Source organism: Trifolium pratense, linkage group LG3, assembly GCF_020283565.1.
Source record: "Trifolium pratense cultivar HEN17-A07 linkage group LG3, ARS_RC_1.1, whole genome shotgun sequence".
NCBI lineage: Eukaryota > Viridiplantae > Streptophyta > Magnoliopsida > Fabales > Fabaceae > Trifolium > Trifolium pratense.
The window spans coordinates 7,874,501-7,888,365 of record NC_060061.1 but is presented as its reverse complement, the minus strand read 5'-3'; the positions used below and the strand labels follow the sequence as shown (position 1 = coordinate 7,888,365).

Below are 13,865 nucleotides of genomic sequence, written 5' to 3'. Positions count from 1 at the left end.
ATCATTTAATTTGGTCAATCCATAGTTGAAATTAAATTTGGATGGAGTAACCACTTACTAGCAAGAGAGGGAACAAATTTCTTGGTTGACATTTCAAAGCATTACAAAATTAGTAGTAGATTTAAATTAAACTTCCACGTTTTCTTGACTACATTCTTTTAATGAATCTTCACAATTAATAATTCGTCAAAAGCATCTTTTGTAAAATAAAATGGTCATTTTTTAACCAATTAAATTTTATTTTTTTTAATGAGAGGATATATTGAATGTGAAATTGTGGCTTTTGCCTTCTTTATCTTTTTTTCATGTTAGCCTTTAGGTGTATAGTTTCATAGATTCCGGTAGCAAGCATTGAGATTTTGTGGCCATAGTACACATAAGGGATGATTAAGTAGAGATTTCTGAATTTGGGTATATGATGATAGAGAATTCACCGAAATTAACATTCTATTTTGATAGTGTTTTTTCATTAATTACATTGACAAACTTATAATAATACATAAAAACTTATGTATTTGCATAAATTATTTTGTATAAACTCAAAAATAAGTTAATTCAAACTGTTCTTCCGCTAATGTGATTTATTCCCACTCATGTAGATGTTTAGGTGAAAACGTACATAACTATTCGTATAAGTGCCTCCAAACTTTTGATGTCCACAAATCATATTTTGTGGTGGAAACAACACCAACAATAAATATAATATTGTAGGTAGATTTTGTCTTTAATCAAATTTAAAATACAAAAATGAAAATGTGAACCATCAAAATCAATAAAAGACCAAAATTGGCAAGTCCTCATAATTAAGCTAGCAACAATTTATGCTCATGTTTGATAATTGACTAGACAATTCAGATTCACCACCACCCAAATCTCTTTTCTTTGGCTTCATTATAGAAACTACCTTGTTACTATTACCAATAATATTAAGCTCTTTATGACACTTAGAGAGCCATTTTGATTGCATGTATGCATTGGTCCTCCATGGTGGTACATGTAGACCCTTTTCTCTTAGGGACTGTTTGGCAGCTGAACATAGCAAAGAGATTATCTTGCTTAATTTGTTTTCTCTTCCAACAAATATTAATGGTAGTGAGTTTGTTAATTCTTTGTAGTATTCTGTTGGTCTTGCAAGTTCAAATTGAGACTTGAAGTCTATGTCTACTATAAGCCTCATAGGATCATTAATATTTTTCTCATCTTCAATTATGACTTCAATATATTCATATTCACCTGTCATGTATAAACAAAAAGTTTAGTGGTTAAATTACCACATTGATTTTAAAATAACATAAATTATAAAACAAAAAATTTACAATATAATTCGTATCGAACCATTGTCACAATAATCTTTAATGATGTCATATACAAAAGCAAGTTATAAATTTGAAGATCCAATAATATTCAGACTCTGATTTCATATTCCAAAATACGTGATCAAATAGTTGAAGAACTCATAAAAAAAGAAAAGTTGTGAACGGAGAAAAAAATTTGGTAGAACTATTAACAAATTATAACTACATATGATAATAATGTAGGGATTAAATATAACTACATATGTTAGTAATATTTTGGTGTCAGATATTAACATGTGTTATGTCGTACACCAAACACGTTTTTAATCAGTATCGATGCTAAATAGTTTATGCAAATATGATTTAAAATATTGTCATAGAGTAGAGAAAGACCAACCAGCAGGACATCCTAAGGAGGTAGACCAAGATGTTTGATAGAGAGAAGCATTAAGACCATCCTTTCTCATTCTCTTAACAAGCCATCTACTAAGAATTGTTGTTTTCTCATAACCATTTTTACCACTCATATGTTTTAAAACATACTTCATAATCTTAGCTTCTGATGATGATGTATCACTCCTTAAAATATCCTGAAAAACATTATAAAAAAAATTAACAAACCAAGAAACTTTTTTTTTAGAACTTTGAATTCATTGTATATAATATAAGGGTACCTACCTGCAAAATAAAATATTGAGTTTTATTGTGTAAAGGGTGATGATTAGAGGAAGTGATGAAAGTTGTAGGTGAATTTGATGAATGATCAGATTCTATAAAGTCTTGTACCATTTGTACCAACTCATCTTCTTCTAAACTTCCCATTTTTCTTGTTCTAGTGAAAGAGAAGAAGAGAGTGTTGTTAATTGAAATTGTTGCGAGGTTTTGGGTTTGTTATATAGATATGCAGAAGAGTTATGGCGGTGGAAAGTGGTAACAAATTTCACATGCTCTGCTTTGAGAAAGATATATAAAATGGATGGATGACTATTGTGTCACTACACTCATACTTTTAATAATTGATTGAGTGAATTGGATATAAAAAATTATCTTTAAAATAAAAAGAACTTTTAATAATTGATTGATTGAATTGGACATAAAAAATTATCTTTAAAATAAAATAAAAATTTGCCAAGTATTCTAATAGCTTATTATACCTAAGTGAATAAGTAGAGTGTCTGAAATTCGAATTTAGAATTCTACATGAAATACAATGTTTTTAATTAAGTTAAACTCACGGGAACAATAATAAACTTTTGTCGAGATAAAATGATTAAAAAGAATCATAAATATTTGATATGTTGTGGAATGACTGATGAATAGTTTTTCACTTTTTACATAGTTTGTTTGAAAAAAAAAAATTCATATTACACAAAGGCAAAATATAGAATTAATTTTCTCATTATTTTTAAAATAAGTAAATGAATAAGATTTATATTTGGTGTATCATACAAGAATAATCCCAATTAAAAGAGGTGTACAAATATATATTTTTTTACTAAAAATAATGATATTCATTCATTCCAATAATTGATAGAGTATATCAGATGCAAATATAAATTTAACATTGCTAAACACAAAAAGGATGAATTTGCGAATAAACTTACAACATCCAAGTTAATATCATACAACAGCACAATATTTATAAATAATATGATAAAATTAAAGTCACCGAAATGTTCATGCTTCCGGATATACAACATTATCCTCAAATCAATGATTGAAGTGTGATTACATATAAATAAATTTATTTTATATTATTATATACACAAATTACATCTTTCTATGCATCAAATTACCATCTTTAATCCCATGTATAAAGTCAGTGATCTAAACTAACATACTATTATTACCATAAGTGACACTATGAACAAACAAATTTTAAAAAGGCCTCATTTTCAATGTCTCCCAACAGAGCACCGCCAAAGTGATGGGCTGTGAGGAGAGCCTCATAGGTTAGAGTCATTCAGACTTGAACAATTACATGAGTGACTTTTAATACTATATTTTTACCTAAGATTTTAAGATATTGGGCTATAAGGAGAGTTATATGTTGTTCAACTTTAACTCTTTCAATTAATATAAAATTTAACTCTCATTTAATAGATCTTAACACAAAATGTTGTGGGATAGTCGCAAACCTCAAAACTCCATGGCCATTGCACGTCCTTAAGATGTTGGCATGATCTATTTCCATCGAAGTCACTAGATTGACGTTGTACATATGTAGTTAATGAGTTTGTACGAGGGTTATAATCACATTGATTTATACTACTTCTTTTGAATCAGAGTTTTTTCTAACTTGTATAAGTAAGTCAAGTCTTTCATTATATATAAACTTTTTTTTTTATTGTTAAAATTAATAAAATAAATATTAAAATAAACTACAAACCTAAATCATAGATACACGTATAGCATATTATTGTAGTGGTAAAGTGTACCTTGCATGATTGCATTGCATAATCATTTCACTATATGTCAAAAAAAATAAGCTATAAGTTTGATAGGATAAACTATTACAAAAAAGTTTTTTTTTCTCCTTTTCAGTATGAACTTATAAGTTATAATCCTCTAATCTCGTATATAATAAAAAATTGTTTTTTTCAATAGATTAAACACATTATTTTCTCAATAAATCTAAAAAATTATTTTATAAGTTATATATGAGATCGAAGGAATAAGTTATAACTTTAAGCTTACAATTTAACATTATCAAATAGTGCCTAATTTGTTTGTTTTTATCCTAAATTTTGTGCCTCTCTACTTGTGGTGTGTTGTCCAGCTAGCAATGGTTCAGTCATAATTAAGTGCTTGGTCCAGTCTGTTTTATCTACATATTTTGATTGTATTTTTAAGATTTTATCACCCACACACACACACACACAAAGCAGTGTAGAGAAAGAGAAATGAGACAAATGACAACTAAGATGATTAGTCTATTACGTTTTTTATGATTGATCAACATTTCATAACAACCCAATATGCAAAATGAGCAAGAAAGACATGTACCAAAAAATTAATGGGAAGTAGGAACAATTGATTAATTAGATGTTACCTCTTCTACGTATCAAAACAAAACCAGTGGCAATGATAAAAACATGTGGCACCAAAACCATGGGAAATTATTATACACGACAAATTTATAACAATATTTATATATAGGTCTCTTTCTTTCATTTCATCCAATTATCATATCTTTCTTATAGGTCACTTTCTTTATTTAATCTCTACACACGTGTTCAACTGCAAAAATTATTCCTTCTAATGGATTCTTTAAGCGTTTTACAATATAGAAAAATTCATTATGGTGTTTGAAACACAAAAATTGATTCAATGAAGAAAAAAAAAGATAGAATATCATTAGAGGTTATCCAATATAAGGGTAGATAAATAATCTCATTTCATCGTTATCCTCTTCTTTTCTTTTGTTTGACTGTAAATTTTTTATTTTCTTGTTTATGAAGTAGGTATATATATTTTATTAATTACTTGAACTTAATAATTTGGTATACATTTTCTTGTTATTGACTTTTAACCATTGAAATCATTTACTTTCGAGTCTCGTTAACATGTATCATAAGAATACAGTACATATTAAAGAATACAAAAGTTGAAGTTTAATATTGAGAATAACAATATTTTGATTTTTAAAAAGATGAATGCATGATTTTTAAGACGAATTTTCTATATTGAGTTTTTTAACATGTACTTTTGGGACACATGTTAGCTTTTTCCTCTACTTTAATATATTATATATAGTACGTTGATCATAATTATATTGTTATCAATAATTATGTCACTATCTGTAAGTACAATTCAAATTGTAAAAAATTGTATGAACATTTGATAAATGATAACAACTAATGTCGGTCTTGTGAGTACAACTCAATGAATATTCAGTGTTATCACATAAGAGTTGTCATATCATAGTGAATAAAGTTACATCAGAAAAAATGAACACAAATGTGATCGGGTGGAAATTTTTTATAAAAAAACTGAATTTAGGGAAGAGAAAAAAATCGATTTTTAAAATGAATGAGCAAAATCTCATTTTTTTTATAAAAAAAATAAAAAAAGGAAGATTAAATCTGCATTTATGTTGATGAAATATAATGCATCAAAAAGATTATTTTTTTTCTTTGTTACTATGTTATGTTATAGATATAAAGTTTTCACAACCGTTTAGTAGAATATGTGAGAAACACAAATTGAATTCTACTCTACAATTAAATTTTCTTCGTACGCAAGAATTAGAAATCAAATTTGTGCTCACTTACTTAAATGGTCCCTTTTTAATTAAAAAAAAAACTTGCTTAAAAGTTCAAATTCCTCACTATTTGAACCAATTCATTATTAGTTCTTATTTTACTTTCATTTCTGTCCTTTCACTTCAAATTTGTGTTTACGATCTAAGTTGGAACCTAAAAACATTAAGAAAAATTATATTTAAACCCTTTAATATGCTCTAAAGCCCCTCAATATGTGTTAAAAATTTAGGGAGTCTTAAAGCATATTGAGGGGCTTAAAGAAATTTTTTCAAACATTAAAACATCATTGGGCCTAGATCAGCTCACTAAAGAGAAGGCCCAGCCTTAGTCAACTATGGAATCAGCTTGGGCTTTATATCAGTACTTCATTAAAGAGAACTTCTCTCTTCCCACACCCCATCTTTCTTTTTCTACCTCTTGTTTTTCTATTTTTGCCGTTGTATAAAAACTTCGAAACACGTTTTCCGAAGTTTTTCTAGTTTAAATTAGAAAAAAAATGCAGAAAACACATTTCAAAGTTTTCTTCCAAGAAAAAAAAAATCGAAAAATGCGTTCTGAAATATTTATTCAAGGGAAAAAATGAAAAAAAACAAGAAACACGAAGGATGGGGAGATAAATCTTCCAATAGGGAAATATTTCTCTTTATCCCAAATGTTTATTTCAGGCGTCTCAAAATATCTCTATTGCTCTTTAGATATTCAAAATCTATTTTTTGAAGTAATTTTTTTAAAAAAATATTCGATTCTAGATTATTTTTTTTAAAAAAATCATTTGTATTTTATTGATGTTTTTTAATCTAAATCTCATATTTTTATGTTAATCTTTGTTGTATATTGTTATTGACTTGTATCGTTTGAAGTTGAGAAATCTTTTTTTAACAAAATCGTTTGGAAATCTTTCTGATTTGTATGGGTGATGGTATTGTTTTTTTATTAAATATATGGGTGAAGGTATAAATATAAGTTAAATAACAAAGGATTTTTCCTAAAATAAAACCGTACTAAACGTAGTGGCCAATTTTTTAAAAAGTCAATATATTTCCCCACTTATAGGATTAGAGGTTGGAGATTTTATCATAGAACAAACAATTCTTAAAGTTGCTTCAAGTACGATGAATAGATATGAGAAATCGTGTTCTAATAATTAAAGTAAATACATTTTTCCAAAAGCATGTGATGAACCGGACAATAACACTAGAGGTTAGGTTATAGAAACACACCAATAATCGATCTAGGAATACATATGGAGCCTTATTTACACTGTTCATAATCCTAAAAACTAAGGCATTTGGTTAAAACTTACAAGTCAAGAAAGACAGTCGTATAGGTTGAACCAACACATGTACATATTATTCAACTAAATATAAAATCAATCTCTAAAACTTGTCAATCAAATTTAATATACTATGAAAGTTCAGCACTTGAGGGTGGTTATCTGAAAACTCCTAACCATTGACCGATTATCAGCCACACTAATCCTAACACACATGGAACCCAACAAACTTAGTCATTATTATTATATCATTAATTATTGAAGCAGTTGATGCGGATTTGGATTATGTGCGGTCACTGACTGCATGTAATTGTGCAGTTACAATTTTTTTAGAACAATATAAAATTTTATGTGTGAAATTTCACATTTTATAAAATCAGAATATTCTTTTATTATAAGTTAGATGGTCAAAAATTTATAACTGCACGACTGCACGTAATCAATGAGGGCACAAAATCCAAATCTAGTGGATACACCACTTATTCATTCACTATATAGGTGGATTATTTTCTATTCTATCATGGATACATATTGCGCCAATTTCAACAAGTTGTTTAACAATGGATATTTACTATTCAACCCAACCAAACTACATAGTTGAAACTATCCTTTGTTTTCTTTTTAAGTGATGTGACAAAATTGAGTAAGTATACTTATCAAAAACACAAAAATAAAATTTTGTTCACTAAACATGATACAAGAGAAAAAAAAAAATTCAATACACAAAATATTTGTCCTGTTATTCTTTTCAATAATTATTTTTTGCAAATCAAACAAACTCTTAAAAGTATAGTTTATTTCGACCTATCTCTATCTTTTGGAATAGAATCTATTGTACAATAGTAATTACTAGGAGTACTACTCTACTCCTGGTGTTGATGAATAGCGAGCATTGCATGTGAGGTTTGAAGTTTGAACCAATGAAATTAGAAAACAAGTTTGATTTGGAACCATTCCACAGCATGTGAGACTGATTGCATGCTGAGCCTACCTCAAGAACAAACATAGCATTTAGACAACAAATGTTGCAATAAAGTTATTATGTAGGGACAACTGTGATTGGTCAGTGTTCAATCTAAGGAAGAAACGGTCCATACTTGCATTCATGGTTAAGACTTTGATCATAGTATGAATTTCCTTTCATTATGTACAGTAGAAAGCATTGTAAATGGACTTTCAACTTAACAGGAATGAGACACATTAGCAACTAAATGACCCTTTTAGCATAGCTCAAGTAACCGAACATATGCCAAATAAAAAAGTCATTAAATTAACCTTTCTTAAATCAAAAGATTAAAAAAGAAGATAACCTTTCTGTTTCTACCATACTACCTTTATCATGTAAGAGGGTTGTCCACTCAACCACTCAAGAAATTGGGAAAAATAATCAGTGGTCATTTTATAGAGAATCTTGGCATACTATAATGGTTTTCCCTATATGATTTTTTATTGGCTTCATTGGACCAAAAGTGTTGCATAAGTATATACTATATACTAACTTTACCAGATCAGGTCACGCTTATGCAAACAGATATTTCTTAATTCAAAGGGCCATCCCCATAAAAGTGAGGGGCATCCTACATTTTAGATCTTATAAACCGTCAGATCAATCTTAAGCATATCAAAGTGTGCCACATGTCTTAATTTTCTAAAATTTAAGATAGATTTTTAGATACCTAACTCACATTGCCGGTTAGTTACCGATATGTCATTATAGATACCGTTACCCAACAATGTAAGTCGGATACCAGAATGTTCACCACCATACAAACTGAATGTCCAAACCTAACTAACGAGTCACCGCCATTGTCTATTCCGACCACTTGCACTGGCTCGACTCTGACAACCACTACTATGTTGTAACAAATAATATCAGTAACAAACATATTTCTTTCAATATTTGAATTTGTAGCTTTCTTCCATTGTTTGAATTTGTAGCAGAGGTGAGAAAATCTACGAGAACAAAATAAGATAAAAGGTACGTCATTAAGAGTAGAGTGTAGAAATCCTGTCCGTGGAAAGGGGTGTTTGTTTCTTTCACATTTATAATCTGCTCACAGTTTAAATCTCTCTAATTTGATTAAAAAAATATTACAAAATTTCTATTCAAAAGCTTTGCTGCAAAAACAGAGAAAGTATTCAAAGAAACCTTTGAAGTTAACTCTAAATTTTTTGGGGAAGATGGCAGAAAACAACTCGACCAGCAATCATGTACAAAACCTCTGCTAGTATATTTTAGGTTAAATTGGACAGTTGGTCCCTTAAGTTTAATTTTGTTAAGTTAATTTTACTTCTGTTATATGTATGCAAAAATAATTTTTTTTTGAATAATATTGTTAGGCGTGCTGCTAAAGAATATGATTATAAGTTCTGCCATTTTTATTAGACCGGATATAAAGAGGACTTTACACAATTCCACATATTTAATCAAATGGACCAGAAATATTGAAAGTTACTCTACTTTTCCCGTAAGAAAGTTAGAGACATAAAGTGAGTAGACCATTCCACAGCTTTGTGTCCGTGAGTGTGTTTTTTTTTTTCCTTTTTTTCCATTGCTATTGAAATTCATATCAAATTGAAAACAATTTCGTATCAAATTGTCACTGATTGTGAATCTTGAGAGTTTTTATTGTATATTAGTATTAGTAAATGGTACTAGAATTACAAAGGGGAGTAAACGAGTGGAGTAAAATTTCCCCACTTTTACTGATGCCTCCTATAAGTACTTTGATGATGGACTAGATGACTGAGATGAAGAAGACTCACCTCCTTGAATGAAATTCTCCACTGAAAAACTGCCAACATGTTCAGCAGGGATTTTACTACTCCAAGACACTCTCTTAGACAAATCAGAACCAGCTCCAGAATTCCCATATTCACCATAATAAAGTGTCTGAAGTGCAAAGTCACCATTCCATGGCATCCAACCCTCAGGTGTAATAAGTACTTCCAATGTCGAATTAATAAAAACTGTTCTAGAATACTCCTTCCATGGCCTACCCAAATAGTTTTTATGTACTTTAGGTTTACTACGATACAATGCCATGTAATCTTCAGTTCCATTAATCAAACAGTTATGAAAAACAAAGCCTGTAGTTTGTGCAGGGTCGGTTCTACCTTGAGCTGTGATGGCATTGTTCTCACCATGCTCTGGCTTCAGTTGTCTAGGACGAACCAGGACTGTACAGTCTTGGAGGATTGTAGCTGAGTTTCCGAAGATGAAATCCACGTTGCCTTCAATGCGGCATGATTTGTACAATTGGCGTAGGGAATGAGCATAAAGAGTATCTTGGTTACCTAAGAATTCACAATTCTCAATTACAGAAAGATCACTGTCTAATCTGAACGCAACTGCTTGGTGTGCATCAGGTCCTGCTGTGTTTTCTATTGTTAGATTCTTTGCCATGAATCCATCTCCAAGAACAGCTGCCAACATTAATCAAATAACTCAATGTTAACAGTTCAATTCATCAACAACAACAACCATGCTTGCATGCATACATACATACTTTAGGCATGTGAAACTGAATGTTTACTAAACACTGTAATTAACAGGTTAAACATACAATCAAACAAATCAAAATCAAAAGGCATGTGAAACTAAATGTTTACTAAACATGTAATTAGCAGGTTAGACTTGCAATCAAACAAATCAAAATCAAAGTAATGATATTTTATCACATATTAATAGCAATTCTTACAATTAAGTCTCTAACAATTTTTTAATAAATTATAAAAATTTAGATAACTTGCGTTCGGAGCTACTGGAGCTATATCGGGTTACGGAAAACCCAAGTTCAGCTAGCTTACAAAGTTACACCAAAAGTACAAATCCCTATTAAGCAGACACTAACTACACCTGTGACACGACACAAACACGTAGTTAACATCAAAACATATCTACACCGATTCAAATTTGATGTCTAACTTTTAGACACGAATCCTCTCTCGTGAACTTTTCACTTGATGAGGTCGACTGTCCATCTATAGTATTCATTTTTTTAAAAAAAGTTATGGCTTGAATTTCATTGGCCAATAATGTGACAGGAGAGGATCTCAGTTATAAATTTCATGGATATGTCATAAAAGTGTCCAAAAATGTGTCAAAAAAAGGATATAGGTGTATCATGTGTCCGATAATCATAGAGGTTTCAATGCTCCTAAAATATTAGTTAAATCTTTAATCAAAAAGGAATCTACCTTTTTAGCTTTCTTTAACTATTTTAATATTATTTTTGGTACAAATAATATTATTCAAATAAAGTACTATATGATTCATTCAAGATTCATTAAAAATATTTAAATATAGAAATGAAAAAAATGCTTACCGACTGTGGCGGAGTTGTAAGTAGTCATTCCGGGCTGCCCCACGTTAGCTGATCCAGTTATAACAGTCTTTCCGATTCCGTCACCTAAGAACACCACATTTCTCTTCACTAACGGAACCCTAACGGTTTCTTCATATTTCCCTTCTTTTATGTATATAACAAACCTCTTCCCGCCAACACCACTTTCAGGCGCAGCGTTAACCGCTTCCTGCACCGTCTTATAACATTTCCCCCCTCCCTTACAAACCGTAACGTCCGGTTTCAAATTCGATGGGATTTCTCCTTTAAATCCAGATCCTGCTCCCGATCCAGACACCTGCCATAAACCGTCACGCTCGGTGGTTGGTGTTTTCCACGCCGACGTGTCATTTCCGTATATATCGTACGAAAACGCCATAGCGAGAGCGTTGCTTGAGAGCATTGTGAGAGAATCGATAAACGCCATCGCTTCACCGACGGCGTGTGTGTCGTTTGCGTATTTGAGTCCGCTCCAGCAATCGTATTGATAAGCGAGAGCAGCGCTTAGCCACGCTCTAGCGTCTTTGATTTTTCCATTTTCTAAGGCTTCGTTGGAGGTGGAAATGCGGTATTGGGAATTTGTGAGGGTTTCGATGCAGGTGGTGGAGGCGACGGTACGATTCTGACTGTCGGAAGAAGTTTTTAGAATTTCCTTAACCATTGATAGAGCGGTTACGAGCTTTTCCGATGAGTGAGAGATTGCGGTTTGGATAAGTTGGACAGTGGTGGGATTTGTAGTGAGATTTGTGAGAGATGATTCGCATTGTTGTGGGAAGCGAGTTGCTTTGCAGGCTTGTTGGATCTCCGACGCGGCGGAAGCAGAGCCGGTGTGGGTGGGGGTTGGGGCGGGTGTAGGTGACTGATGGTGGTGGTGAGAGGCGGAGGAAAGTGTGAAGAAAATGAAAAGAGAGAAAGTGAAGAGAGAAGAAGCCATATTTGATTTTATGGAATCAAAATGTGACTATGGTTGTGATGATTATATACTATGTTTTTGGTTAATCCAAATTTGGACGTAGTGCTCTGTTTTTAGTAAATTAGTAATTTATAATTTATACAGTATTTATATTTTTGTTTTGAATTGATTTTAGTTTTTATTATTTTTGACATAACGTTGACTGGATGTTTTTAGTAATAATGATTCATTAATCAGTTAGAATAACGGCAATAATTTATGTTTATTGTATAATTATTATTATTACTAATTAATGATCGTGATCGTGAGAGGAGAAACGGTTCACGTGTTGGTGGTGTTTTAATGGAGGAGATAGTGGGATGATGGTGAGGACGTGGCCACTACAGCACTATACTATTATTATTATTATTATTATTACTGCACTCTCTTCTGTCTTCTTTATTTATGGACATTTTATTTTATTATTTGGAATTATATGGTTCGTGACTTATTTGGGTACAAAATTATTTTAGTATTTAACAAAATTTTGTATTGTTGCTATACAAGTTTGAAGAGACATCACTGACGAGTTTAGTCACGAGTTGGTGGTACTTTTTTGGTGTTGAATATTGAAATGGTGTTCATTTGGGAATGGAGTTTAGCTCTGCAATGTGGAAAGGACAAAATTGGAATAGTGAAATTATGAGAGGGGTAGGAAGAGAGGGAAAGAAACAAAAGTCTTGTGAAGTCAAGGGTGGTTAATGGTGGGTGGTGTATGTATCACGGGATATATCAAAACAGTTTTACGATCAATTTAAGATCTACCCCGCCATTTTGAAAGATATTTATCTTTAATCAAGGGGTGCAGACTATTTTTTTTTTTTTTTTGTTATCAAGGTTATACGAAGTTTTTACTATTGTTTAGCGGCAACAAACCTTAAACCCGTCAAATACAAAATATAGATTCTTTTCTTTAAGTTGAATATCTTTGATACGCAGTTTATTGTCAATGTTCTCTGATATTGCACAACGTTTAATTATTAATTGAATGAGTGGGTTATTAGTTTTTTTGTTTTTTTTGTTTTACGCAAGTCCAATATGTGAGTCCATATTATGGAATATAATTCACAAGCAAGGGATTAGAAGGTAAGGTGTCAAGTTCAAGGCTTATGGCATTTCAATCATCATCATCATAATAATAAAAGTAATACAACTCAGAATAATATCAATTGGTATAGCATGAGAAAGAGATGTCCGTGCAAGAACATAGACGCCTCCTTTTGCTAGGTACGCCGCCTAGTGAAATCAACTATAAAATCACTATGATTAGAAAGTATGGTTTGACGGTCATCAATAATGGAACCATACTCATGCATATTTTGTTTTTATTATTGTGTACATCATCAACCACCATCTTACAATTCATCTCAAAAACCACTTTATGATATCCTAGCATCTCCATCCACATTAATGCTTGTTGAAGTCTTCATGCTTCTCCTTTATCTTGAGTCATTTCTGCATCAATATACCTTTTTATCCTAGGCTAACTTGGTTACTTGTGGTGAACAAGGTTGCATTTACGTTGCACTTTAGATACTCAGCTGGCGGCGGTTGCCACATATTTTATTGTTGTTGACGATGTGAGTCTATGACTTGTTGGACGTGTGTGTGGGGGCGTGCACATTGTCATGGGTTGAGCGTGATGCCACTTGTTCAACAGTTTCGTCGTGGTTCTCCCAAGCTTTGTGTTGCGTTTCTTCCATATGCTATAAGCTACCATCGCAAAGATAATAA

General features: G+C 31.3%; 2 protein-coding genes across 2 annotated transcripts; both read right to left on the bottom strand.

The window, feature by feature from the left end:
* Positions 1-748: 748 nt before the first annotated feature.
* LOC123915864 lies at positions 749-2,321 on the bottom strand. Its single transcript, XM_045967134.1, has 3 exons — positions 1,974-2,321; positions 1,693-1,885; positions 749-1,233 (listed from the first exon to the last, which is right to left on the bottom strand). Exons 1-3 carry the CDS (start codon positions 2,115-2,117, stop codon positions 809-811), a joined length of 762 nt encoding a protein of 253 aa, XP_045823090.1. The 5' UTR covers positions 2,118-2,321; the 3' UTR covers positions 749-808.
* A 5,234-nt stretch (positions 2,322-7,555) lies between these two features.
* Positions 7,556-12,139, bottom strand: LOC123916492 (probable pectinesterase/pectinesterase inhibitor 51). Its single transcript, XM_045967962.1, has 3 exons — positions 11,162-12,139; positions 9,600-10,259; positions 7,556-8,786 (listed from the first exon to the last, which is right to left on the bottom strand). Exons 1-3 carry the CDS (start codon positions 12,111-12,113, stop codon positions 8,686-8,688), a joined length of 1,713 nt encoding a protein of 570 aa, XP_045823918.1. The 5' UTR covers positions 12,114-12,139; the 3' UTR covers positions 7,556-8,685.
* Positions 12,140-13,865: the final 1,726 nt, after the last annotated feature.

Excerpts from the sequence above, each read along its gene's own strand:
- LOC123915864 (XM_045967134.1), bottom strand. The coding sequence starts at position 2,117 with ATGGGAAGTTTAGAAGAAGATGAGTTGGTACAAATGGTACAAGACTTT. Across the intron at positions 1,886-1,973 it reads CTCAATATTTTATTTTGCAG|GATATTTTAAGGAGTGATAC; the intron begins GTAGGTACCCTT and ends AATGTTTTTCAG. Across the intron at positions 1,234-1,692 it reads CTCCTTAGGATGTCCTGCTG|GTGAATATGAATATATTGAA; the intron begins GTTGGTCTTTCT and ends TATACATGACAG.
- LOC123916492 (XM_045967962.1), bottom strand. The coding sequence starts at position 12,113 with ATGGCTTCTTCTCTCTTCACTTTCTCTCTTTTCATTTTCTTCACACTT. Across the intron at positions 10,260-11,161 it reads TTACAACTCCGCCACAGTCG|CTGTTCTTGGAGATGGATTC; the intron begins GTAAGCATTTTT and ends TAATGTTGGCAG. Across the intron at positions 8,787-9,599 it reads GGAGAATTTCATTCAAGGAG|ATTTTCTCACCTCTGCTACA; the intron begins GTGAGTCTTCTT and ends TTGTTCTCGTAG.